Source organism: Tursiops truncatus, chromosome 1 (genome assembly GCF_011762595.2).
Source record: "Tursiops truncatus isolate mTurTru1 chromosome 1, mTurTru1.mat.Y, whole genome shotgun sequence".
Classification (NCBI taxonomy): Eukaryota; Metazoa; Chordata; class Mammalia; order Artiodactyla; family Delphinidae; genus Tursiops; species Tursiops truncatus.
Window position 1 is genome coordinate 169,703,790 of NC_047034.1, and position 25,173 is coordinate 169,728,962.

Here is a 25,173-nt window from a genome sequence, read left to right on the forward strand (position 1 = left end):
GGAAACCAAGGCTGAGGATGGGCGCCGGGGAGATAACTCAAGATACTGCCTTGCCCTATAGCGGAGGTGGGGCGGGGAGAAAGGGGCAGGATCTCTCACGCAGGCGCGGGCGTTGTCTGACACCAGCACACGCGGCTCTCCGGAGCACTTGAAATGTGCCTGGGGCAACCGGGGAACTGAATGTTACCTTCTGATTTCATTTTATCCAACTTAAATTTAAAAACTGAAATTCGCTTTAATTTAGTGGTTGGGAAACTTTTCAGTATATTTGGAACAACTTGGGTGTGTAAATCTACTTCCTCAGTTGTAAATTTGATGCAACTTAAATGCAGATCAAGTATTTCCAATGAAAACAGCATCTGAATGAAAATAGGCTGGATTTCAAAGACAGCGTACGAAAAAAAGAATGTAAAAAAAACCTTATTACTAATTTTGTACGGATTACACATCGAGATGATCACCTCTTGGATATACTGGGTTACATAAAAAATGTTAGTAAAAATCATTCCACTTGTAAAATGTGGCTACTAGGGAATTTGAATGACACTGGTGGTTCGTATTACGTTCCTATGGGGCAGCGCGGCTCTAAGACAGTAGTAGTGTCTCAGCATCATCTTAGGACAGCCGTTCCGCCTTCTTGGAGCTCCATTTCCTCACCTGTGAAATGGGCACCAGCACCCCAGCACCACCTTGCTGTTCTCTACACGTAAGCGGGAGGTCCTTGGAGGTGGGCGGGGCAGGGAGAGGGAGGGGGACGCCCAGGGCGCCAGGCACTCACTCTGGCCATACTGGCCGTACTGGTAGCCAGCCACGGGGTCCACGCTGTAGCCGGGGGTGCTGTAGGTGGGCGGGCAGTAGGACTGGGAGGTGGGCAGGCTGTCTCCCGGCTTGATGGAGTCAGCCCGCTGGCTGCAGCTGGCCGAGATGGAGGTGGCAGAGTCCAGGCCGCCGTGCAGCGGAGAGATGGAGAAGTCGGCCTGGGGCTGCGGTGGCACTGCGCTGGGGTTGCTCAGAATGCTCATCACCTGCGGGGGAGAGACCGTCAGTGCTGGCGCCATGGCAGGCGGGCGGGGCTCGGAGGAAGAACCTGGCAGACGCGAGGGTGAGCAGGGGAGATGCCAGGCTGGCCTTGGACAGGCCTTTGCTGGAGTTGCTCCCTTGAGGCCCCTGCAGCCTTGAGATCCTCCATTTACGTGGCTTGCTTGCCTTTGTGGGCAAGACGGTTAGCAGTTTCTCTGGTCAAGTCCTGGCCCATGGAGCCTCCCTCCACTGAGAGCTTTTGGGGGCAGAGGGCAGGCATAGTTCCCCTCTCTACTCCTAGGCCTGGCTCTGAGGGGCACCTTATTTCTGTCTGCTGAATGAATGAATGCATACATGCATAAACAAATGACTGAATGAATGAATGAATGAACCAGCTAATTATGCCTCTCTCATCAGACTGGGATGCCCCCATCTTCCAACACAAAGGTTAAAGACTCTGGATCTGTCCAGCTTTACTCCCCCATCTTGTGCTACTATGCTCTTGACTTTGAGCTTCTGCCCCTACGTGGCCAATGCTTTCAAATAGCATTGATTCTGGCAGCTCCCGGATGTCTGTGACCATCACCCCCTTCCTGCTTGGCCTGGTTTAGCAAACAGGAACTCACCATCAGTGCTGGCAACCCCAGCTGACAGGGTGAGGCTTGTCTCTAGAAACTCAGCTTAAAAACCTGGTGTTGGTTCATTGGTGTGTTCACTTATTCATTCAACAAACATGCATTGATGATGACTATGGCTCTAGGCCTCAGGCCGGGCCCTGGGACGTCAGAGGACGAAGAGCCATGGTCCCTAACCTTGACCGGAGGAGTCTCTGGGTCTGGTGAGGGTGGCAACTAGCAACAGATCATCAGAATATGGAGTGATGAGGGGCATGGTAGAGGCAGCAGAGGGGGCTGTGGGAGCCCAGAGGAGGGCGCCCAGGCATCCCGGTGGCCCAGCTACTGGAGATAGAGTAGGAAAGGTGGTGCAGGCAGCAGGTGCGGGCGGGGGGAGGTGCAGGTGGGGTGTCCTGGTCAATCCAGGAGAGATGACGGGGAGGGGGATAAAGAGGCAGCCCTTGTGGACCTGACCTGCAGGGCCCGGGATCCTGATGGCCTCCTGGTAATGCCACCCTTTATGGGGAGGGAGGCCCCAGGGCCGGGGTGGTCAGTCTGGCTGATACTCTGCTCAGCACAGAGCTGAAGGGCCATGCTGCAATCCACGCTGGGCACACGGTGTGCTCTCTGATGTCCCCACGCACCCCCCTGGGGAGAAAGCAGGCTTCGGGCATTGGAGCAATGATCTTTTTGCCAACTAGACACCTTGTGAAAATTTTCACCTGCCCATTTTTGACCCATCCCTGCCACAGGCATGAGGCATGGGCGGGGTGGAGGGCATGGATGTGGAATCCTCAGGCCAGGGGCAGACACTGAGCTCCTCCACTTACTGGCTGTGCAGCCGCCAGGGGTCCCTTAACCCCTGTGACCGCCCCCATCCTTAGAGTGTGGCTGGGAGGTTGAGACAGGCTCTGTGTGTGGAAAGTGCTCAGGTATCAGCAGCCCCAGATCCTCTAATGCTCCTCTTCCCCTTCTCCTTACCTTTCCCTCCTCTTAGCAACAGACTCGTGTGACTCTCCCGGTGCAGAGCCCTGCAGAGAGGTGTGAGGTGGAGCCATAAGGCCCATTTCTCGGATGGAGAAACTGAGGCCTGCGAAGGGCTGTGGCTTCCCCAGATCTCATAGCAGGTCTGCCAGGGAGCAGTCCAGGCCTGGCCCCACTCCCATGATAATGGCAAGTCTGACTCTCCAAGATGGGTTTTAACCACGGTAGGGGTTCTCACCCCAGATGTTTGTTCCCTGGCAGCTGTTGATGGGGGTGTGCAGTGGGGTCCCTCACCCCTGGGGGGCCTGGTTCCTCCGGAATGCCATGAGCACAGCCTCCCCCTGACTCTTCGCACAATGTACCCAGAACGTTCCCCTCAGCCCTGGGGGTCACCCCCCTGTGTCCTTTCTTTCTCACCCTCTCCCAGAGCCAAAGTCAAGGGCACCAGGCCCACTGGGGCTGGACTTTGTCTCCACCGCAGCTGGGGGGGTTTAGCTGGGACTTCATGGGGTGTCAACCCAGTGAGATGGCAAAGACACACGGGGATGGGTCTGGGAGAAGGAGACACCTGGACTAGTTTGGGTGTCTTTAGGGAGCTGAGTTCTCCCAAACTCACTCTTTGTTGAACATACTTCCGAGGCCTCTCTCATGGCAGGGTCCACCCAGGGGTGCTGGTGAGAGGGGCCCGGTGAAGGGGGTGGTGTGTGAGGACGTCTGACACCGCTGAGCTGGGTTTGTTGCTCTCGGAGTGTTGAGATGGGGTCCTGGGTCTGAGGAATTTGCTGGTGTGTGTGTTTGGTGGGCCTGGCGGGGGGTGGGCGCCGTACTCAGGAATCTCACACTGCCCTGGGGTTAGGAGACCCGATTCTCTTCCAGGTTGCCTGTCAGGTTCCCACCTTCCATCTAAATTAAGAAAATCACCATCATCTCATTCCTTACCCCATATCAACACTAACCCTGCTCTTCCCTTCAAGGAGGCCTGGGCCCCAGGAATAAACTTAGAGGTTTGGGGAAAACACACAGGCCCCCATTTCTTTTCCTTCAAAACGACAAGTGTGGGGCTGGGAGACTCTTGTGAGGGTTTGTCAGCTCTGGTGAGACCCCAGTTTAATCCTTACCTCCTGCACAGCACCCAGATGCCACCCCCAGAAAGGATGGGATGGAGGGGACAAAGCGGTTGTGGTTAGGGAGAGGAGGTGGGTGCTTTGGGGGATGGGCTGGGAGCTGTGCATAGACCCAGCACTCATCCTGCAAGGCAGAGCCCTGTACACAACCACCACCAAATCTGACGACATGGCTTGAATTATCTGTGGCTCCTCGTACCTCCCAGATAAACAGGGCAAAGTCTTCTTGTGACTGGACCTCTACCTGCCTGTCCCAACTCCTCCCACCCATTCCTACCTTGCACTTTATGGCCCAGCTATCCCAAACCATATAGTGTTTCCTGAAGACATCCTTCATTCATTCACTTATTCATTGATCAAACGTTTCACAGACTGCTACTATGTGCCAGGCTAGAGATAGGGCTGGACTGCGAGCTCTTTGAGGGCAGGATGGAACTGTGTTTCATCCATCATTGCAGCCTCAGTGCCTACATTGTACCTGCTACATACTATAAGCTCAGAAAATCCCATTGAATTCATGCATATTCACTTAGCAAATATTTATTGAGCACCTAATACGTGCCAGACACTAAGCCAGGCGCTGAGATGCAGTAATGAACAGCAGCAGCTCCACGGCCTCCTGGAGCTGCCAGTCGAGTGAAGGAGGCTGACAACAAATAAAGGAACAAATAATATAATTTATGATACTGATAAACGCTCTGGAAGGAAAATAGAGTATGTGGAGTAGTCAGGCAAGACCTCCCCAGAGAGGTGAGATTCAGCAAGACCAAAAAGAACCAGCCAAGGGAAGACAGAGCAGAGAGTTTTCCAGGCAGAAGAGTCAGCAAGTGCAAAGGCCCTGAGGTTGGAACACCTCAGGTTTGAGACATAGCAAGAAGGTCAACGATAAGACTGAAGGTCCTCGGAGCTGCAAGCCTTCCTGGAATGCTTTGTCAGAGGAGCTCATGTGGTGCCCAGGGGCTTGGGGGGCTTGGACCCTGGGTCATTAAGAGACAGCTCAGTCAGCTCAGGCCCAGGGAGCGCTCCTTGTAATGGCACTTGTTCAATGGGATTTGCCCTGGGACATCAAATCAAATCCACGTCTGGGGTAGGTGTGAATGGGGATGTGCAGCATGTGCCCGCTCTCTTCCAGAGTGCCTGGAGGCCTGGGGATCAAAGGGTTTCCCTTGCATCCAACCCCTGTCTCAAGGCATGACCACTTCCAAGCTGATGGGATTGGACCCATCGAAAGAGCGGTGGGAGCTTCCCTGGTGGCGCAGTGGTTGAGAGTCCGCCTGCCGATGCAGGGGACGCGGGTTCGTGCCCCGGTCCGGGAAGATCCCACATGCCGCGGAGCGGCTGGGCCTGTGAGCCATGGCCGCTGAGCCTGCGTGTCCGGAGCCTGTGCTCCGCAACGGGAGAGGCCACAGCAGTGAGAGGCCCACGTACCGCAAAAAGTAAATAAATAAATAAAGAGAGGTGAGAGAGGGGAGCACTGAATGACTTCTCCAGCAAATGGGCTATTACCCCCATTCTGCAGATGGGGAAATCGAAGCACAGGAACGTGAAAAGGAGTGCCTGAGATCACACTGCCAGTAAGTGGCAGAGCTGGGATTTGAACCCGTGTCTCCCTGACCCCTAGCTTTGTTCCTTCCCCACAGCAAGCTGTGTTGGAGAGCATGAGAGAGAGAGGCCCTCGGCAACCGCACTGCACAGAGCCCCGCAGGCCTGCGTGGCCCTCGCCGGCCTGTGGCTGGCCCATGGGCCCCCGGGAGTCCCTCTTTGCCCGCGGAAGCAGGAAGCGTTTGCCCAGAGTTAGGGGCCCAGCTGAGGTCTGGGGCCTGCAAACTTTTGAACTTGAGGAAGTCCTGGTCTGATGCGGTAATCCACCCCCCTCAAGTATGCTAAGGCCTCTCCCCCGGTGGGTTTTACTTTTTTCCCCGGTGACCTTGCTTTCACTAATGTATCACTTCTTGGTACGTTACCGTTACTAACTCAAAATCAATACCGACCTCCACATCTGTAAGGTTTTATCTGAAGGCAAATCTCTGGGCTGTCTGTCAGGCTGAGTGACAGCCATCCCTTCCTCTCCCCCTCTACCCGCATGCCCCCCCCCCAAGCCCCTTCCTCTCCCTCTGCTCTAAATCAGTCCCAGCCTCCACCAGACTAAATCAATAAGGGGCCGGTCTCACCCCGCCACCTTCTGCCGCCGGGGAGAGGCTTCTAGGTTTTGGGGGGTGGGGGCTGCGGGAGCCAAGCACCAGACCCCCTCCCACATCCTCTGCTCACCGCCCCCTCCCCCGGGACGTGCCGGCGCTCCCCTACTTTAAAAGAAGGGGATGGGAAAAATGTAATTAATTCCCTCCGTTCCTGAGCTGGCCCCGAGGGCCTGGGACAGAGGAGGCTGAGCTGTGAGATCTGCACCCTCTGTGATAACCAAACGTGGCTTTGGGAGCGAGGCTGCAATTAGAAGGGGTGATCACCGTCATCGGGGCTCCACGGCCAGGTTCAGGGTGGGTGAGTGGGCCCATGGCAGGATGCAGGGGGGGCGGGAGGGGCAGGGGCCGAGACTGGTGAGGTCGGGACAGTGGACCTGGAGATGAGACTGGGGTTAGAATGAGGCCAAGGACCATGGAACCAGTGACCAGGCAGCAGGTGGGGAGCCCCGCCTCTGCAATGCCAGAAGGGGACCCTGAGGCCTCAGAGGGACAGCGGTTTCACCAGAGACACTCGGCCAGTGAGTGCTCTGAGGGGCTTCCCTGCAGCATTGGGGGCCAGGATATCTGCATGAGCATCCCTGCTCTGCCGCTGACTAGCTGTGACCATGGGCAATTTCTTTAACTTTTTGGACCTCAGTTTTCTCATCTGTATAATGGGAATGATAGTAATTGTAGCTACCTATAGGGTTATTGGAAAGATTAAATGAGTCAATGCACATAGGATGCTTACGCAGTGCCGGGCGTGTTATTTGTTCTCGGTAAATGTAAGCTCTCCCCCTCCTCTTCCTCTCCCCCTACATTCCACCTGGATTAGATGGGACATGGCTTGAGACGAGGCAGACACAGGGCCCTCCTCCCCGTCAGGGACCTCCTCCCTGTCAGGGACCCTGTCTTTTCTATCTCTTCTCCCCCAGGGGGCCTGGCACACAGTGGGTGCTTTCTGCAAGGAGCATCACTCTGCCTGCACTCTGGAAAGGGAGCAAGGCATGTGTCACGTGGACACATCATACCCCTCCGGGGGATGGTCTGGGGAGGCCCAGTTCATGGCTTGCCTTGGTCCCCAAGGGTCCCTGAATGTGCTCATTTGTAGAGAGTGGCGAATCTATGAAGTCTCGAGCTGAGAACTAGCGAGGCCCAGAATTCACACACCCACACAACACACACACTGCACAGAGCAGCCCACACTGCACCTCCACAGGGACACAGATCTGCATCCCAGAAGGTGAGACAACTCAAAACACCTCTTCTCCAGACCACCACATGGCTTTTCAGCAAAACTCCGATAAACTGTCATGATAAACTTCACGTCCACCCACCTACCCTTCTTAAACTCATCAATGCACTTTTGTGCACACACCTGCACGTAAGCACATCTAAATACACACATGAAAGCTGGGAGGCACCTCGGAGATTCGCACATCTTCAGAGATGGGGAAACGGAGGCTCAAAGAGGGGCAATGGTTTGCACTCGGGCAGAGTTGTCCCCACAAACTAGCGGCAGTGTAGCCGGTCCTGGGGCTCACGACGGCCACCCCTCCTGCCGGTAGGCTCCGGTTTGGCCCCAAAATGACCAGCTGGCTTGGCACACAGCGCTTGGCACACAAGTGCTTTGATCTCCAAGCCTTAGGTCTGATTGCAGCCCTGCCTGGTCCACCCGCTTACTAACTCATCCTCCTGACTTCCACAAGAGCTGAGAGGGGCATGTTTGGGGAGCAGCCTGTTCCCATTGTCAGGGAGAGAAGGTAAGGGCACAGCTTGCCAGGAATGGAACACAATTTCCGTCTGCATTACATGAAATATGTCTCTTTGGACCACAGACTGTCCCAGGCTGAGGATGAGCCGGGGAAGCCCAGCTCAGGACTTGCCCTGGTCTCTCAGGGTCTGGGGTCCGAAGTCCACCTCTGTGTCCAGATAAACCCCATAAGGGCAGGCTAAGAGCTGGGGAGAAGCCACAGGGCGGCTCCCCTGGGGTTTCTCCGCCCGGAGACCGCTTCTCCATGTTGGTTGCCCAGTGCAATCACCTGGAGAGTCTTTTAAAATGTTGATGCCAGGACCCCACCCCTTAGAGCTGCTGATTAGTTGGTCTGAGGGTCTGGGAATCGAGATTTTGAAAAGCTCATTTCTCCAATGATTCTAGTATGCTGCCAACTACGAGAACCACTGCTCTCAGATCATCACTATTATTGCTACACACACAGTATGACTACACCTCCACACCCATGTGGGTGAAATCACGGGCACGCACACAGAGTACACACAGACACTCATACCGGGATAAGCACGGCATTACACAGACAAGCCAACACGGACACACAAAGAATGAGACACATGAACAACTGCCCGCCCCTACGCCATCCACACACTTCGCAGATGCACACAGGCAAACAGACCTACACACACCACACAGCGCAGGCACACATCACACAAACGCACACCCGCCCATCCCGCCGCCTGTTCCCAGCTCCATGCTGGGATTAGTGCAAGCGAGAAATCACCCACCCGGATAGCCGCCCACCACCGCTGCTCCCCCTCTCTCGCGCTCAATTCTCCGCTAAGAGGATCTGGGCCCCCTCCCCTCTCCCTGCCTCCTGTGGACAGCGGTAATGGGCTTCGGGTGCTGACTTGGAGTATCCGAACAAGATTTCCCGCAGGCCCCCCTGTCGCCGCCCCCCACTTCGCCTTCCATCTTTCTGCTTGTGGCCCTCGCCTGCCACACCCTCCACCAGCCACATCTCACACAGCAGCCCCCCGCCAACCAGGAGAGCTGGTGCCCAAGCAAGGATCCCTCCCCTGCCCGACCCCAGCCCCAGCCCCCTGGCTCCTGTTCCCCTCACGCTTGTCCCCACCCAGTCTTCCATGAAGGCCATTCTCTTGCACGAGCACCGCACCTTACAGTTTCGAAAGCCATCTCCCTTTAAGCCTCAGAACCATTCTGTGAAGCGCTGTTACCTCATTTCTCAGATAAAGAAACTGAGGCTTAGGAGGGGCTCACCCAGAATCACCTAGGGGATGAGCACCGGGGCAAGAACCCTCGACCCCTGACTTTTAGTCCGGTATTCTTGCCCTGCAATGGCTGTGGTCTTCACTTACCATATGTGGCTCTGGGTCATTCTTAACACTGTGTATGTGTGTGTGTTGTGTGTGTGTGTATTATACGGGAGCATATGGGGGATACTGCATGTGTGGGACTAGCGTGGGTGTGTACGCACGCAGGTGCACGTGAAAGTACTGTGTGTATGTATATTTGAATTTTGTATGTGTGTTTGTGAGTCTGTGTGTGCATGTCTCGTACGTGCACACATGTACCCATGAGAGTACGTCTGCAGATGTGAGTTCTGTATGTGTGCTCCTGAGTTCGTGTGATAGTATTGTGTGTTCATGTGTGTGAGTACCGTTTGTGATTCTCACGTGTGAGTGTTGCTAATGGGTACAGCACGTGTGTCTGGGCACATGTCCAGTCTGCCCCTCTGGCTGATCTCACCAAGGGCACACACTGGGGCTTGGGGACCTCAGAAGCTCAGAGGGCACTCGGGGAACAGGTTGTCCCTGAATGTCACCTCTGGCCAGGAGGGCCCTCCCCACCGCCAGGGTCCACCAGCTTCTCTCCTCCCTCCATGTGGGAGTTCAACAGACCGCACCCAAAAAGACTCAGGAGTCAGGCTCTGTTTGATGGGAGAGGAAAGCAGGGAGGATCATTTCTGCAGAGGAAGGATTCAGCCAAGACTGTGGTAAGAACCTCCTGGTGTGTGAAGGGAGATACTCTGAGAGACAAAGCCAAAAAAGGGCATCACTGAGAGAAAACTTTCCGCCCTGCCATGGTCCCCCTTTCTCCCCTGGGCACAGACTGACCTTGACCTTGGTTTGGACCAAGAGCCGCTAGGGGCACATTTGCTGTCCTATTTACTCCCTGGGCCCATCACACAGTAGATGTCTAACAAATATTTATTGAGTGAGTGAATCCATGAATGAATGAATTTACTTATCTTTTATCCCCAGCACAGGGCCTGGCACAGAGTTGGGTGGATGAAAATAAACAGAAGGTCCCTCCTCTCCCCAGGGGTCCCTGCCGGCTTAGCTAAAGGCTGTTTCGAAAATGGCGGGATGCACAGAACGACTTCCCACTCATTGTCCAAGAAGCTAAGACTCTCTCTCTCTCTCTCACACACACACACAAATTTCCAGGGTTTGGTCTACAAGATGTCAACCTCCAAATATGTGGAAACTTCTAGAAGCATCTAGAAACACTGGTGGGGTGGGGGCAGACTTTGGCTTCCCCCTCCCTAGGTGGATCCTGGGTTGGCCCCAGTCTGAAGGGGTCTGTGCCAGGATGGGTCCAAGGGCTCCTGGTCCCTGGTGGGTGCTGGAGCTGATGGGGTGCGGTGGGATTCAGAGACCATTTCTGATGGCGTGATAATGGCGGATGGGGATTAGCGCAACTCCGCTCTCAGAGCGGTGGTGGGGTTGGAGAAGGAAGGGGCCGATCGCCGGGAAAGATATGACTATTTAAAGATAATGATTGCATAAATTTAATTAGCACACTTTCACGCGGCAAATGGCCGTTTTGTAATTAATGTATCTGGCCTTACTAAGCATGAAAGATCCCATCTCCTCCCCCTCCCCTCCAGCTCCCCCTCCTCTGCGGCCCTAATGAAAGACAGAGAGCAAGTGACAGAAACAGTTTGTCAGAGGCTCCAGGTGTCAGGGGCCTAATTGGCTGAGCTGAAGGGAGGAGGGGGAGCCGGGAGGGCTGAGTGGGGAGGGGGGGCCTCCTTGACTTTGGCCGGGCCCAGGTTGGGAGAGGAGGAGGGGGACAGGGTGGCCCCCTGGCGTGGTGGGAGTTCTCCCCCTCAGTAATTACCAGAGACGAGGACGCAGATTGGCCATGGCAGGGAGTGAGTGGTGGCAGGGAGGCCTCGTTAGTACCTGGGCAGACAAGCTGGCACGTATCACAACGCGTTAGGGACTCACGGCCATGATGGCTCAGGCCCTGCTGGTCCTCTCCAAGGAGCAAAGTCCCTTAAGTGGAAAGAACGAGTGAAAAAAGGAACAAACCTCAGTGTCCTCTTGTATAAAACAGCCCCTGGTTATCAAGAGGCTCACAAGGAAACCTGATCGTAGCCTTCCGTAATTAAGCACCTACTATGGGCGGGCGGCACAGCCATTCACTCCTTACCACAGCTGTCAGAACAACGTGGACGTTCATCTTTCTAGAACTGGAATGCCTTTCACCATCCATTGCACCTTGCTACGGCTGTGGTAGCAATGACACCAGCTGTGTGCAAAGGTTTTGTTGAGGTCTTCTGAGAAGATCAAGAAAGGGCCAGCCTTAGGTTCAATGAACTATGGGTATTGGCTGTTCCAATACAGATCAGGAAACTGAGGCTCAGGGGAGCTAAAAAAAACTCACCCAGGTCTGTACAATCAGGAGGTGGTGGACTGGGGCTTGAACTCAGAAGGTGTAACTCCAAAGTCGATTCTCTTTCCAGCATCTATCTCCGGGACCCACCGCAGGGCCAGCTTGGCACCTTTCCTACACGCATGGTACCACGCCCTGCAGGCTGCCTAAGGTGCTTGCCGCGCCCCAGAGGGAAGTCTCTTTGTTAGGTGGGTATAGCAGTCAATTGCAATAACGTCCCCCAAAGTTAGAGCTGCCTGGTTTTCTTGTAGGGTGAGCCGGTAATGGGGTCGAGAGGGTTCCAGCCGCCGTGCCTGACCCTTATGCCTTGGCCGCCTTGGCGGCTGTGTTCTCTCCCACCTCTCTGACAATGACCCTCCACCGTCTTCACCAGCTGCCCTCTGCCAGCCTCAGCCACCAGCCCCTGCCCTGGCCAGCCCAGCCCCTGCCCAGTTTTCTTGGAGGAAGGCAGGGCGGGGAGGCCTTGAGCCAGCCTCGGCTGGGTGGAGCAGGGCCCAGCCGGCCCTTTCCCAGACCAAATTCAATTTCGAAGTTTAATGAGTTTGCGGAGGAGCCGGGTGAGCTCACTGACGCCACTCCTTGCCGGCTGGGTGGTTCCGGCCCGGCCACCGAGCGAGCAGCGGCCCGGGCTGGGAGAGCCCTGGGCTCCATCGAGAGTGGCGGGGGCACTGAGTGAGTGAAAAATGTCAGAGCAAATTGCTCTTGACAGCGTTAATATCTGCACCTCATAGCAATAATTACATGTAAATAAATAGCAAAATCACACTCAGCTGGAGGCAGCTTGGCGAGGACAGACGCTGCTAAGGACCAGCTGGGGACCCGGGATGCTCTGCTCCATCCTTTTCTCTCCTTCTTAGAGTCTCTGCTCCCCCCTCACCCTCAACCAGATTCTTGCTGCAGCACAGAGCAGGGACCTCAACATCCCGGCCACCCATAGAAGAAGTGGAGGGGGAAAAGAAAACATGTGGGTCCCCCGTGTTCTCATCCAGCCTAGAGGAACAGCTGGACCAAGCATCCTCCCAGCCGCTTTCTCTCCTCTCCCCCCTGAGCATATCATTCCGTCTCCGAGTCTCTATAGAGAGAGGCCTCTGAAATCCACATCTCCGCCCTGAGCTCCCTCCTGGGCAGCCCCCTGGCCTTGACCTCCATACATCTACCCTGATCCAACCCTCCTCCTGCACTCCCTGTATCTGTCTACGATTACATCAGCCTCTTGGTCACCCAAACTCCACACATCCAGTCATCTCTGCCTCTCCCTCAGTCTCAACATCCATGATGTTGCATGGCGTCATGTACCATATACCAAGTCACGAGAGAACGTGGCACAGCTTCCTGGAGTGTCGACTCGCCCTGACGCTAATTAATTTTATTGTGATGGTCAACAAATGTAGCTCCACAGTGGCAAAGCATGCAAAATGAGCCTGCATTTTAAAGCGAATACATACAAATCTGTTACAGCCCACCTCCGGGGCCTCGGGGGAACACACTTTGGACTTCGGAGAGAACTTTGAGAAGCCCAGTGTGCAACCAGAGTTGCCTCTTGCTGCCATGTTTGGAGGCTTCTGGGTTTGGTTTTGTTCTTCTGTCTGTAAAAGCAAGGACCACGTCTCATCCGTGTCTGGGTTCACAATACTTAGCAAAAAGCCTTCGGAGGTATTTGAGGGAGGAAAGAAAAGAAACAAAAGGGAAGCAAAAGGCTAGGAGGAAGGGGAGGAGGGAAGACAAGGGCATCAGAAGGTAGGAGATAGGGAGGAAGCTGCCGCCCAGGGACGTGACACTCCAGATGAGCCCAGGGATGACAGGTAGCTGGATTGAACCCGGGGTTCCACTCTCTCCTCCCCAAAGGGACCCTGTTCTCTGGGGACCCAGCCTCCCTCCCATTTCCTGCTTGCCCTGTAGGGAGTTCCCAAGAGTTAGGGCTCCCCTGCCCGGGGAGAAGGAGCTCAGAGGGCCGGCCCTCCAGCTACTCCACCGCCCTGCCTGCCTCGCCTGCACAGGGAAGGCAACGCGGGCTCCATTCTTTGCGAAACAAATATCTTCTCCGGAGCAGCCCCTGCGTCCCACACCATCTTGTTTAGCTCACCGACTAATCCACTTATCGAGGATAAAGCGCCTGTGAATCCCCATTTGATAAAGGCAGCCACAAAATTAGCAGAAACGTGCCCACGGCTCCGATGTACCAAACAACAAGAGTCTGGGGACGGTCACGGAGAGATGCTGTCTCTTTGCAGGCCCCGGGCTGGGAGAGATGCGGGAGGAGACAGAAGCTTTCTGATGGTGCAGCGGGCTGGGAAGGCGGTGCCCTGGGTTATCTGAGAAGGGGGCTGGGCAAGGTGGGCTAGGAACCAGAATGGAGTGCCCACCCCATCCTCTACCACATGCACCCCAATGCAGCCGGTTTCCCAACTCCCAATACAATCCAACTCCATGACCCTGCGCTGACTGCACTTCCAAAGGTAACCATCTGCAATCCCAGCTAACAGGCTTCAGTGCTTGCTCCATGCCAAGCAGGGTCCTAAGCATTTCCCGTGTTAACCTATTTTCTCCTCACAACAACCCTGTGAAACAGGTACTGCTGTCATCCACATTTTATAGATGAAGACACCAAGGCCCAGAGAGGTCAAGTCATTTGCTCAAGATCACACAGCTCGTAACCACCCATCCCAGCTGGAGAGGTATTATCTAAAATAAAGCTCTCCCATTCGACCACGACCAATTTGAACTCAACCTGCATCTCCAACTGTGGTCCCCAACTCCGACAGAAGTCCCCAACGCCACCTGGCAGTACCCCCAACGATCCATGGTCCCCTCCCCTGCCACTATGTATAAGATCCTTCAAATGGCTGAAGCCTGTATGCCCCCTACATGGTTTGATGACTGTCTAATTCACCTCCCGGGGTCACTGTCAGAGCCAAAGTTGTTCTTCTATGCCCTATGTCCACCTTTAGTGCTTCTGTTATCAGGGCTGTAGGGTCCTCCCAGCAGGCTCCCAGAGGTCTCTCTGCTTTGCCCCAAGGGATTCCGGGCCCTTTGCTGACACAGCCTCCTAACCGTGGCTGCAGATTATGAATGTCACACAGATGAGAAAACGGGGACTTGGATGAAAACTCAGCTCATCTGAGTTTAACTGGCTCCTCTGAGGGTGGCTTTGAGGAAGGGTCAAGGAAGAGGGAAAACCAGGCGGTGATTCTGGAAGGTTCGGTCCCTAAGCTGCCCACACACCCACCAGCTCTGGCCTGGGGAAGAGGGGCAGGTCCCAGGCCTTGGGGGTGGGGACATTAATCACAGGGGAGCCCCTGTCAGGGTGGCATCTGGAACTAAAGGGAAACACTCATCAAAAGGCCAAGACTTTTCACCCTGGGCTCTGGGGGCTTGGAGACCAACCACTGCCACACGAGGAGGCCAGGGCTGGGAGGAGGGCATCTGGGGTTCAGGCCTGGGCTTGAGGAAAGGCCCCTGCCATGGACACCTGGACCATAGGGGAGAGAAGGAGCATGGAGAGGAGCTGGGCTCTGGCAGGTTCCCATGTCCCACTGGTGCTTGGTAGGAACCCCAGGTAAAGTTCCTTCCCTCCCCAAGGCCACACAGCTAGGAGGAGGTGGGGCTGGCATTCACACTTGAGTCTGACTGCAGAGCTGGGTATGTGTCTCCCTCAAGTCCTCTGCCCCTTCTCTCCTCCAGCTTTGGGGTCCTCCCTCCTGTCTGGGCTCCCTTCCCCATCCCACTTCTGTGCGTTCATCTCCCTCCAACTGTGCCTCTGACCTCCATCACTGCCGTCACCCCGGTGTCTCCCTGTTTCTGCCTTTTGCTCCCCATCCCAGTCCCTGTCTGCACACTCTCTCTCCTTTTCTTTCTCCCTGTCTTTCTTCCCATTTCTGTCTCTTGGTCTCTGGGTGTCTCTCTATTTCTCTCTGTCTCTTCTGTCGTCCTGCCTCTCTCCCTCTGCCTCCGCCGCTTCTCCATCCCTCCCTTTCCCTGACCATTCTGCACATCTGTCTGGACTGACCTCCCTTCTCTCCACCAGCATCTCACACCCTGATTCTCTCTATGGGTCTGTGGGTCTGTCTGTCCACGTTCATGCCCCTCTGCCCTCCGCTCCTACACACCTCCAACAGGGGGGGCCTCCCAAATCAGCCCTGGAGCCTAGTGTGCCAGGATTGAGGCCCCCAGGCCGGGAGGCCAGGCCAGCACCCTGGTCGAGCTGGTTGTCAGCCCAGCACTGGCCTCCAGGCTGGAGAAACCCTCAGCCCATCTCCTCTGCTCCCCTGCTTCTTCCTCTGAGGGATTTCGGCGGCTTTCCTCCAAGGCCCCTTCCTTTCCCCTTCCTCTGCTGCCCAGGGTGGTCCACTCTGAGTCACTCAAGGAGCTTATGGGGCATCTGAGAGCTGGGACGGCATAACGAGCTCATTTTAGCCAGTACTTCTCAAGCTTTCCTCAACATGGGAAGCCCCTGGGCGCCTGTTCAAGTGCAGACCAGACCTGGAGAGGCAAGGGTTCTGTTCTGGCAGCCCGGCACAGAGGACAGAACTGAATCTCTGGCGTTGGGCGGACCTGGCTTTTGGATTCCAACATTGTCCCTTGCTGCTGACCTTGAGCTTTGCCCCTCTGCCAATTCCAGGCCCTCAGGGCTCAGTGAGGACCGAATAGCTAATGGGGGCAAAAGCACATCGTGGACTCCTCTGGTTCTGAACAAATCGGGGATCTGTTGTAATTATTATGAACAGTAAAGGTGCTAGAGAAGTAACTCCATTTCTTTGGGAGCCAAAGCAGGGTGGGACCCCAGTTGGGACAGCCGCTTCCTCCAGAGGCCTAGAGAGGGAGACTGGAGTTGGCTGGGGTGGGAGTCAGCATCCAGGGGGCTCAGGGAAGGATGCCTGGGCAGTTAGGCGTGGTGGGGGGCATTATCTGTGATAGGGAAGGGAAGGCAGCCCCTGGGGGAGGCTCAGGAACATCTGCCCCCAGGCTTCACGTCTCAATTTCAGCCTGGACCATCCCCTTTGTCAAGACACTTGCCAGGGCTCTCGTGGGACCTTAATCCTCCGATGCCGCAGGTCACACCCCGGTCTGGCAAGAGGGTCGCCCGCATGCTGAGTCTCCGTGCTCTCTGCTGGCCCCCAACAAACAAGCAGGATGGAGGGACGGGAGCCAGGCAGGGATGGGTCTCCCTCTCCTTGCCTGGTGCTCCATCCTTGGAAAGGTTGCCCAGGGCTTTGTGTCAAAGCAGGGATTGCCCGTGCCACTTGGAGCAGAGGCAGAGAGGACTGTAAATGCTGTCCACCAACCCTCTGGAAGGATCTGGCCATTGCCACGCCCACCGTGCCGCGGAAAAGCCCAGCTAATCCCTGAGTCTTCCTAGGCGGTGAGAAGTGTGGAGGGCTACCGCAGGTGTCTCTATTATAACAGGAGGCAGTGGGTTAACTACTTCAAGGGAGCCTTCCAGCCCAGAGATTGCTGGAGAGCGGTCTCAGTTCAATTCAAACAGCCCTGCCCCTGAGTCACTTCCTGAAGAAAGGGGGTTGAGGGTCAAGGTGCTGATGCGATGTTGACAAGGTGAAGGCTCGCTAATCCGGTGCTTTCCATGTGCCGGACCTCACCCCAGCTGCCTCAGATGGCGCCTTCTTTTAAAATACAGAAGAGCTGTATTTTACACAGCAGAGCTCCTGTATTGACCCATCAGGGTGGAGCCTGGGAATTTCGATTTTTAACAGGCATTCCAGATCATTCTCATGCACAGCGTTGGGAACCACTGACTCTAACTGAATCCCCCACCATTCTAAGAACCCATGCTCCAATAGTCTTGACAGAACCAGATCCTGCCTGCACCCCAGAGATGGGGATTCTGCCTCCCCATGACCTCTGTCATCACCCGATCATGCTGGATCTCTCTGTCCCAAACAGACAGCGCCCTGGGGCTTTAGGCTGGGATTGTGAAGGTCCCCTTTTGCTCTCCCTTTACATAATCTGACCTCTCGTCACCTCCTGAACCTCCAAGGTAGACCCCAGTTTGCCAAGGAAGGTGGTGGGAAAGCCACGGTGGACCTCCAGCTGGTCAGTCCAGTCCAGCCTAGCCTGGCATCCCCGAGAAACATATTTCTCTTGTCAGGTGGGTGTGAGGGCCACAGATGCTTCCCTACCTCCCCACACCCTCTTGTCTGGGGCATCCCCTCCTCTGTGGAGACTTCTGGCGCCTGGTTTCCTTTGCTTTCTTTTGCCAAAATAACTGGAAGGTTTTTGAAGGCAGGGACCGTGGGGCTGGGCATACGATGGATGCTGTGTCCAATGCGGGCCCACCGCTGTTTATCAGACCCCTGCTGTGAGCCAGGCTTTGTGCTGGGGCCACGCGCCCCCAGAAAAGCCTGGTTCTTGCTTTAGGAGAAGAAAGCAGTATCCAGAAAGTTAGAATTCAGAGGCAAATCTGTTACCCTGGGAAGGAGTGCGGCCACCCAGACTGGAGGACGGGAAGCTTCTCAGAGGAAGTGAAGAGGGCTTGGCTAAGGGATGAGAAGGGAGGGTGAGAACATCCCAGCAAGTGCATCCTTGGCTAAGAGGAGCGACTGAATGTTGGATGGGAATGAGGGAGGAAGCCCTCACTGGAGGCGCTACCAAGCAAGGAAGTGCCTGTCTGCGGAGTGCACTCGCTCCCCTGGCCCTCGGCCACCGGCCACCAGCCACCGTGCGCGCGTCGGCTGGGCCGACGGAGGCAGAACCCGCAACCGCAAGCCCCGCGCCGGGCCCGGCGTTCCGGGCGGCGGCCAGGCTCGCTGCTGCTCCCCGATCTCAGGCCCGGGCCGCAGGAATTAAGCAGGCCGCCGAGCCCGAGCGCGTCCTTATCTCGGGGAGACAGTTGTTGGGAATCACTCTGACTGAGTGGTTTTGTCTCCCCGCATTTTCCACTGTCAGGCGGCCTCGGGCCATGGATCAAAGGCGCGCGGCGGCGGCGGTGGAAGCGGCGGAGCGCGGGGAGGGGCGGCCGCGCGGATCCGGCCCGATCCCCCCACCTCGATGCCCCCGCCCCGACCCGGGTCTGCCGGGCCGGAACCGCGCCCGGTCCCTGCCTGGAGCTCACCATCAGCGGGCTGGAGAGGAGAGAAGGGGAGAAGAGGGAACACAGAACGGGAGGGGGTAGAGGGTGAGGGGGCGGGGAGGGGCTGGACGGGGAGAAAGAAGAGGTGTTTGCGGGAGAAGCCGGAAGAAGAATGAGAGAGATTAGGGGGAAGAGAGTGGGGGAGGGGACTGGATTTGAGAGAAGGAAGGATGGAGCAAAAGAGGGTCGGATGCAGATGGGGCTAAAAGGGGAAAAGGGGCAGGAGAGCTGGGGATTGGGGGGAGGAAACGGGAAAAGGAGAGAACAAGGAAGCGGAAGAAAATCAGTGCAGAAAAGAAAGCAGCGGTTAATTTCCCATCAGCTGGGCCCAAGAGAAAGTTCTGGGCTGAGGGAGGGCACATGGAGAGGAGACTGGCTGGAGGAGGACGGGGGGAGGGCAGTCTGGCTGCGCAGGGCTTGGGGTGGAGACTGTCCTCCCTCCAAAGAAAGTGCTGGCTCTCGTCACTGAGAAGGAAAGGGAAGCAGAGAGTGGTGGTGACTGGCCGAATTACCCCGCAGGAGCTGGGGTGGCACTCAGGCCTGACCTTCCAAAGGTCGCTCGCGATGCCTGGGGGACACTAGCCCAGGTCTCGGATACTCCCAGAAGCCCCAGGAGAGGAGCCTCCTCTGCCCGTTTCCTCCCCATCAGCCTCAACCCCACAGCAAAACTCCCAGGGGAAGCTCGAAATACCTGTCCCAAGCCCTTGAAGGTGTTGGAGAAATGTTCCCAGCTGGGGCGAGGGCCAGCAGAGAGAAGGGACTGGTGGGAGGGTCTGGAGAGAGGGGGGAACCCTGGGGCTGAGGCTGGGGCAGGGCAGGAGGGTAGACAGGGAGGCAGGAAGGAGCAGGGGAACTCAAAGGTGCTGAGAAGAATTAGCTGGGGGCCTGGCCCTGCGCCAGCTCACTGTGTGGCCTTGGGAGCCCCCATCTGCAAACAGCTACCCGGCATCGTGCGAGATGCCAACCTGCTCTGCATCTATCAGCACGCTTACTCCTCAGACTGGTTCCATGAGATGGGAAGTATTTATTAGCCCCACTTTACAGAGGGGGAAACCGAGGCAGAGAAGAACCTGTTTGGAAGCACCCAGCTAGGAAGTGATGGTCCTGGGGATTGGGCACAGGCCCAGGGATTCCAGAGCTGGTATCCTGACGCCTCTCCTCTCCTGCCCCTTAGGGCACTGGGAATAGCTGAGATCAAAGAGTTTGGGGCCCTCAGAGATCTCACCAGCGAGTGGGAAACAGACCATTTTTGTGACATGTACTGGCTAAGAGCATGGTCACTGGGGCCGGGCAGTCTGAGTTCAAGTCCAGGCCCTGACACTTGTTAGTTCCTGACCTTGGACAAATTGTTTAAACTGCATGGTGCCACTGTCCACCACCTCATTTGTAAGACAGAAATCATTCCAGGCCCTCCCCGTCCAAAGGAGATGTTATGAAGATTAAATGGAATAATCCGTATAACGGGCTTAGCACAGCACCTGGCCTGTGGTATAAGGGCTCAGAAAATGGAACCATTATTATTATCACTTAGTATTTGTCTACCAACACAGGTACTTTTAATATACTGATAAAATGTGATCAATGCACAGGGAAAGCACAACTAACCCAGCATAAGGGGGTGCAGGAGGGCTTCCTGGAAGGGACCAAGTCTTTAAAAGTAAGTAAGAGTGAGTCTGAGATGATGACAGGATGGTGGAGGAGACCCAGGCCGAGGGAGCAGTAGGTGCCAAGGCTTGGAGGCAGGGGACAGTATGGCCCTCTGGGGACCCTCAAAGTCACTCCTGCCTCTCCTATCTGGGTACGTGCCTGGCCTCCCAGGTCCGGCTGCCCTGCCTCCCTCCTGCTGGGGACCCCAGGGACGGGCCTCAGCAGTTCTGAGTCTGCCTGCTGTATTAAATGCTAATCTCTCTCATTTTCTTCCCCTCTATCTGCCGGGACTGTCTGGTTCAGAGGCCCCAGCCCCGTGCTAATCAGAAAGAAGGACAAATCCGCTATCTGCATTCTTTCCCACCAAGCCAGGCAGGTCTGGTTGGCTAAAGCCCCAGCCTGTTGGGAAGCTCCCCAGGCCCAGGCTGGGGCCCCAGGAGGGTGAAGAGGAAGGCTGGCCCCACCCAGAGACCTAGAGGCTGGGACTCACGTGCTCATACAAAGAACCCACGGGAATCACGGACTCTGATCAGGAAGGTTCCTGACTAGAAGTTGGCTTCTCACTTTCATTGCACCGATAGGGAAACTCAGGCCCAGAGCGAAGAGGCATCTACCAAGGTCACACAGTGCGTTAGAAGCAAAGTCTGGAGGGAACTCAGACCACCTGACTTTCCAGCCAGTGACCAGGCCTGGCCTGGGCTGAGCCGGACCTCCAGTCCCAGAAAAGAATGGCTAATTCAATTTCTCCCTTGTCCGGTACGGTTTATTACAGGATATAATGTAGTTCCCTGTGCTCTACAGTAGGACCGTGTTGTTTATCCGTTCTATATAGAATAGCTGGTATCTGCTAATCCCAAACTCCCGATCCATCTCTCCTCCCTCCCCTCGCCCCCGATTTCTAATTAGGGCAGGGAGAAGCGAAGAGGGAAAAACTGTCACTTATTAAGCTCTCCCTCTATTGCCAGGCATAGTTTTAGGTATTCACATGAATAGTCTCATTTATTCCTCAAAATCCCACAAGGTGACCAGTATTGGCCCCATCTTCCAGATGAGGAAACTGAGGCTCAGCGAGCTCATGTAACTTGCCTGTGGTCACATAGCAAGTAAGTATAGAAGACCTGGGATCCAAAACCTAGTCTGTATGATCATTTCACTCAGCCCATGATGTATCTGAATTAGACACTGTTTTAGCATTTGCCATATTATTTGCTGCTGTCCAGTCTGCACCAACCTCTTACCCCTTCCCTTATTTTCCCCTGAGCAAATGCTACCTTGCCCTTTGAGACTCCTCCTCCAGGAAGCCTTCTTTGACAATGCCCTCCCTCTTCCAAACTCCTCTGCTCTTCCTATCCTGTCTGACCAGAAATCCCTCTCAACTGTCAATAACTGATTCTCTCATTGCTCTTTGGTGGTGCAATGGGGGTAGTACTGTCTCCCCTAAAACATACTCGGTAAGAGCAGAGACAGACACGTGTTATTTCCTTTTTGTGCCTCCCTATACATTGTGTTAGTAACAGGAGCCAGAGAAATGAATTTGAAGGCAATTGAACATACGAACATTCAAACTAACTGATCAGCTGCCTCAAAACTCTCTTGGGTACGGACCACAGCTGTGTGTAGTCAAGCCTGCAATACTCCTGGGGGTTCACCAACACTTGCTGGAGGCCTACTATGGGCCAGACACTGAGTTCTGTGTGTCGCTAGAATGAATCACCATACACAGAGTACCACTGCCTCGCCTGGGGTCCTACTGAAGACCGTGGTCCCTGACATCAAATGGTGTGTGGAAACATCTAGGTCTCCTCTTTCCCGCTTGTTTATACCAGGCCTTACTCTGCTCATGGGGAGGGGCAGAGGTCAGCTCCTGCCCACATCTTCTCAAGGTATAGGGTCTTGATTGCTATAGATGTATCAGTAGTGGACAAAAAAGAGGCCCAGAGCATCCCTTGAGGGCAGCCCTCAATCCACAGCCCTTGTCCAGACTCAGGGAGATGAGCTCAAAATACCGTCTTCCCAGAATCCCACTCAGTCCTCTAAGGAGAAAAAGCCAGGGTTGCCCTCAATGGTAAAAAGACCCCAAAGTTGGGGACTTCTCTGGCGGTCCAGTAGTTAAGACTTCTCCTTCCAATGCAGGGGGTGCAGGTTCGATCCCTGGTTGGGGAGCTAAGACTCCACATGCCTTGGGGCCAAAATACCAAAACATAAAAAGCAGAAGCAATACTGAAATAAATTCAATAAAGACTTTAAAAATGGTCCACATCAAAAAATCTTTAGAAAAAAGAAAAGATCCCGCAGTCACCCAGAAGCCAGGCCATAAGCTAGACCCCCCAATTCCTAGCAGGGCCTGCACACAGGCATGACCCGCCTCCATCACCAGTATTCTGGAAAGTTCCTGATTCCGGTCTCATCTTTCTGTCCACCACCCACTCAGTCCCCTCCACCCAGGAAAAGGGGTGAGAAAGGCAGAGACATAAACACGAGTCTGTTTTCACAGGAGACGAGGCTCTGCCCAGGCCTCTCCCTGTGGGCTGGAGCTGGGCCTCTGATTGACGTGAGCAGGTGGCTTTGTTTGGCCAGCCGCCCGGGGGGAAATAACTCAGCTTTTCCCACTGGTGGGTTAACCATGGCCAAAGGCAGAGCTGGACATGAGAGCAGGGTCTTGGCAGGTCTGTCTGCCCAGGAGCTGGAAGGACTGAGGACGCCTGGGACCCCATGGCTGATTCTCTGAGCCTGCAGCTCATCCTCGTCCCGGGGTGGGCCTGGCCGGGAGTTGTGGGGAAGGGGCACTGGGGGTGTGCGGAGGCCTGATGAGGTAAGTGGACGCTCCTCACGACCTCCAGTTAGTACCCTGATCAGGGCTGTGACTCAGGCTGGCAGATGTGGCTGGCTGATGTGGGGGAGGTCTGGGAGCTGGGCTGTTACTGGTGCAGTGAAAGCCAGTCAGGGGGGGCAGATACTGCAAAAGGGCATTTGGCTTCAAGTCCAAGAAAATCTGGCCACAGGTTCTCGGTCCTTTCCACAAGCTGACCCCTGACCCCACACCATCACCAGTGGTCACCATGAGCAATGGGTAGGTGGCTGAGGTGATTCAGTTAGCTTTCCCCTAATCCTGGGAAAAACCAGCGTCACAGCCTGTCCTTCCAACTGGAGCCGGTCACTCCTTCCATCCCAGCTCATCTTTCCCTGGGACCTGAGGGCGGAGGGAGGAAGATGGCCTTTCCTGTGCTTTCTGTGGAGAGGGGTGCTACCTGCACCCTGTCACCCTCTCTTCCCAAGACTGGAAACCAACTCAGGCATTTTCCAGGTGGGAAGGAAAGGGGGAAAGAGATAGAAGAAATGAGGTGGCAGTAAAACAGAGTTGGGAGGCCAGGGCACAGACGGGGGAGGTGGGTGGAGAATTTATTAAGCACCTACTACATGCCAGGCACTGTACTCAAATCTCCCTTAGTCCTCACAGCACCCCCTGAGAGGTAGGGATTATCACTCCCTTTTACAGATGAGGAAAAGGAAGCCCAGAGAGGTTAGGCAAGCTGCCCCAGGGCCACACAGCAACTCAGATAGTGGCAGAACCAGAACTCCAACTCAGGGCTGCTTGTTGGCAGAGGTCAGGCCGTTTCTCTTGCCCCAGGCTTCCCAGGAGAGACTTCCCGGGAAAGGATGAGCCTGGAAGAGACCCTGAGAAGGCGAAGGGAAGGAAGCTGGAGGCAAAGGGGCCGCCGCCGGGAAGGGAGGAAAAGGAAGGGAGGAAAAGGAAGGGCTGGGCGGGGCCCAGAGGCGCGCTCACTCGGCTGGGGTTAAAGCCTCATGTTCCTACAACCCGCTAAGCCGGAGAAATGAATTCTGATCCTTCCAAAACCCAACCTTGGAAAATGTGCGAGAGAAGGGTCTCCTTTCAGGGGAGCAGGAAATCCTCCACACCTCCTCCCGACGCCCCAGTAATGCCAGGATGTCCCCAATCTGCTTTGAGGAATGGAGAGATTAAGAATAATAAAAAAATTGCAATAAAATATGTGTGAAGGAGGGGGTAATTGTGGACAAACGCAGCATTCAAATTCATTTTTCAGCCCTTTTACACACCATTTCAATCTTATTTTCTGCTTGTTAATGAGATCTTGTTGCCTGGGCTAGGCAAAACCTTCCAATATCAGGACGTAATTGCACATAATTTTCTCTCCTACCAGTGATTTGCATCAGTTTTTTAAAAATTCTGGGCTATTTAACACCCCACGATCCCCCTCCCCGTCTTCTTGCCGACAAATCTCTTACGCCCTCCTCCTTCCCTGTCCCTGGTCCAGCAAGACTCATTTTAAATGCTTATTATAAACGCGGTGTCGCCAATAAAGGGGAAAAAAACACACAGAGGAAGTGAGGGGAGAAAAAGGCAAAGGGAGTTTCCAGTGGCCACCGCGCGAAGGGCCCTGGCTCAGGTCCGCAGTGTGAGAGGTTTCTCCATCTCATCCCGCTGAGGGTGATGAGAAGGTGAGGTGCGTGGGTCAGGCACATCTGCCTTAGAATTGCATCGCCACCACTCACCTGCTCTGTGGCCTTCAGCAAGTTACTTAAGCTCTCTGAGTCTCTCTTCCCAAGTTCTGTGGGGCCAGAGTAACTTCACAGAAGCAAAGTGCTGACAGGGGATGTGGCATCCCATAGGTGATCAGCTGATGGGGTGTCTTTCCTTGCTGGACTGGCTCCCCTGGAGGCCTCAAAGGATGCCAGGAGGGCAGTGGTGGGACTCTACCATGGAGGGGCGTTCTGGAGACCCCGTTCATAAAGAATTGAAAAGCCCTGCGCTTTATTCCTACAGGTCTAGGGAGGAAGGGGGAGCTTGAAGGTGTAAACCATGAACCTGACCATGCCGTTAACTGCCACTGTGGCCTCAGACCTCAGTTTCCCCATATGGACCACAGGACCAATCTTACGGGGCAGATAAAAGAGAACAGCCTAGTGGGCTCTGGAGCCAGACCATCTGAATCCTAGCTTTGCCACTTTCCAGAACCTACCACGGGGCCTGGCATGTGGTAGGGCTTAATTAATACTTGTTAGATGGGCGGATGGATGGATGACCCTGGACAAATCCATTTCCTCA

At 55.2% G+C, this 25,173-nt stretch overlaps 1 protein-coding gene across 1 annotated transcript in view; it reads right to left on the minus strand.

Moving 5' to 3' along the window:
- Positions 1–255: 255 nt before the first annotated feature.
- Positions 256–25,173, minus strand: part of PAX7 (paired box 7) — a 92,722-nt gene continuing 67,804 nt past the window's right edge. Inside the window, exon 8 of the mRNA XM_033842367.2 lies at positions 256–1,025. Within this exon, the coding sequence (XP_033698258.1) occupies positions 654–1,025 (372 nt within the window). The 3' untranslated portion in view covers positions 256–653. The remainder of the gene's footprint in view (positions 1,026–25,173) is intronic.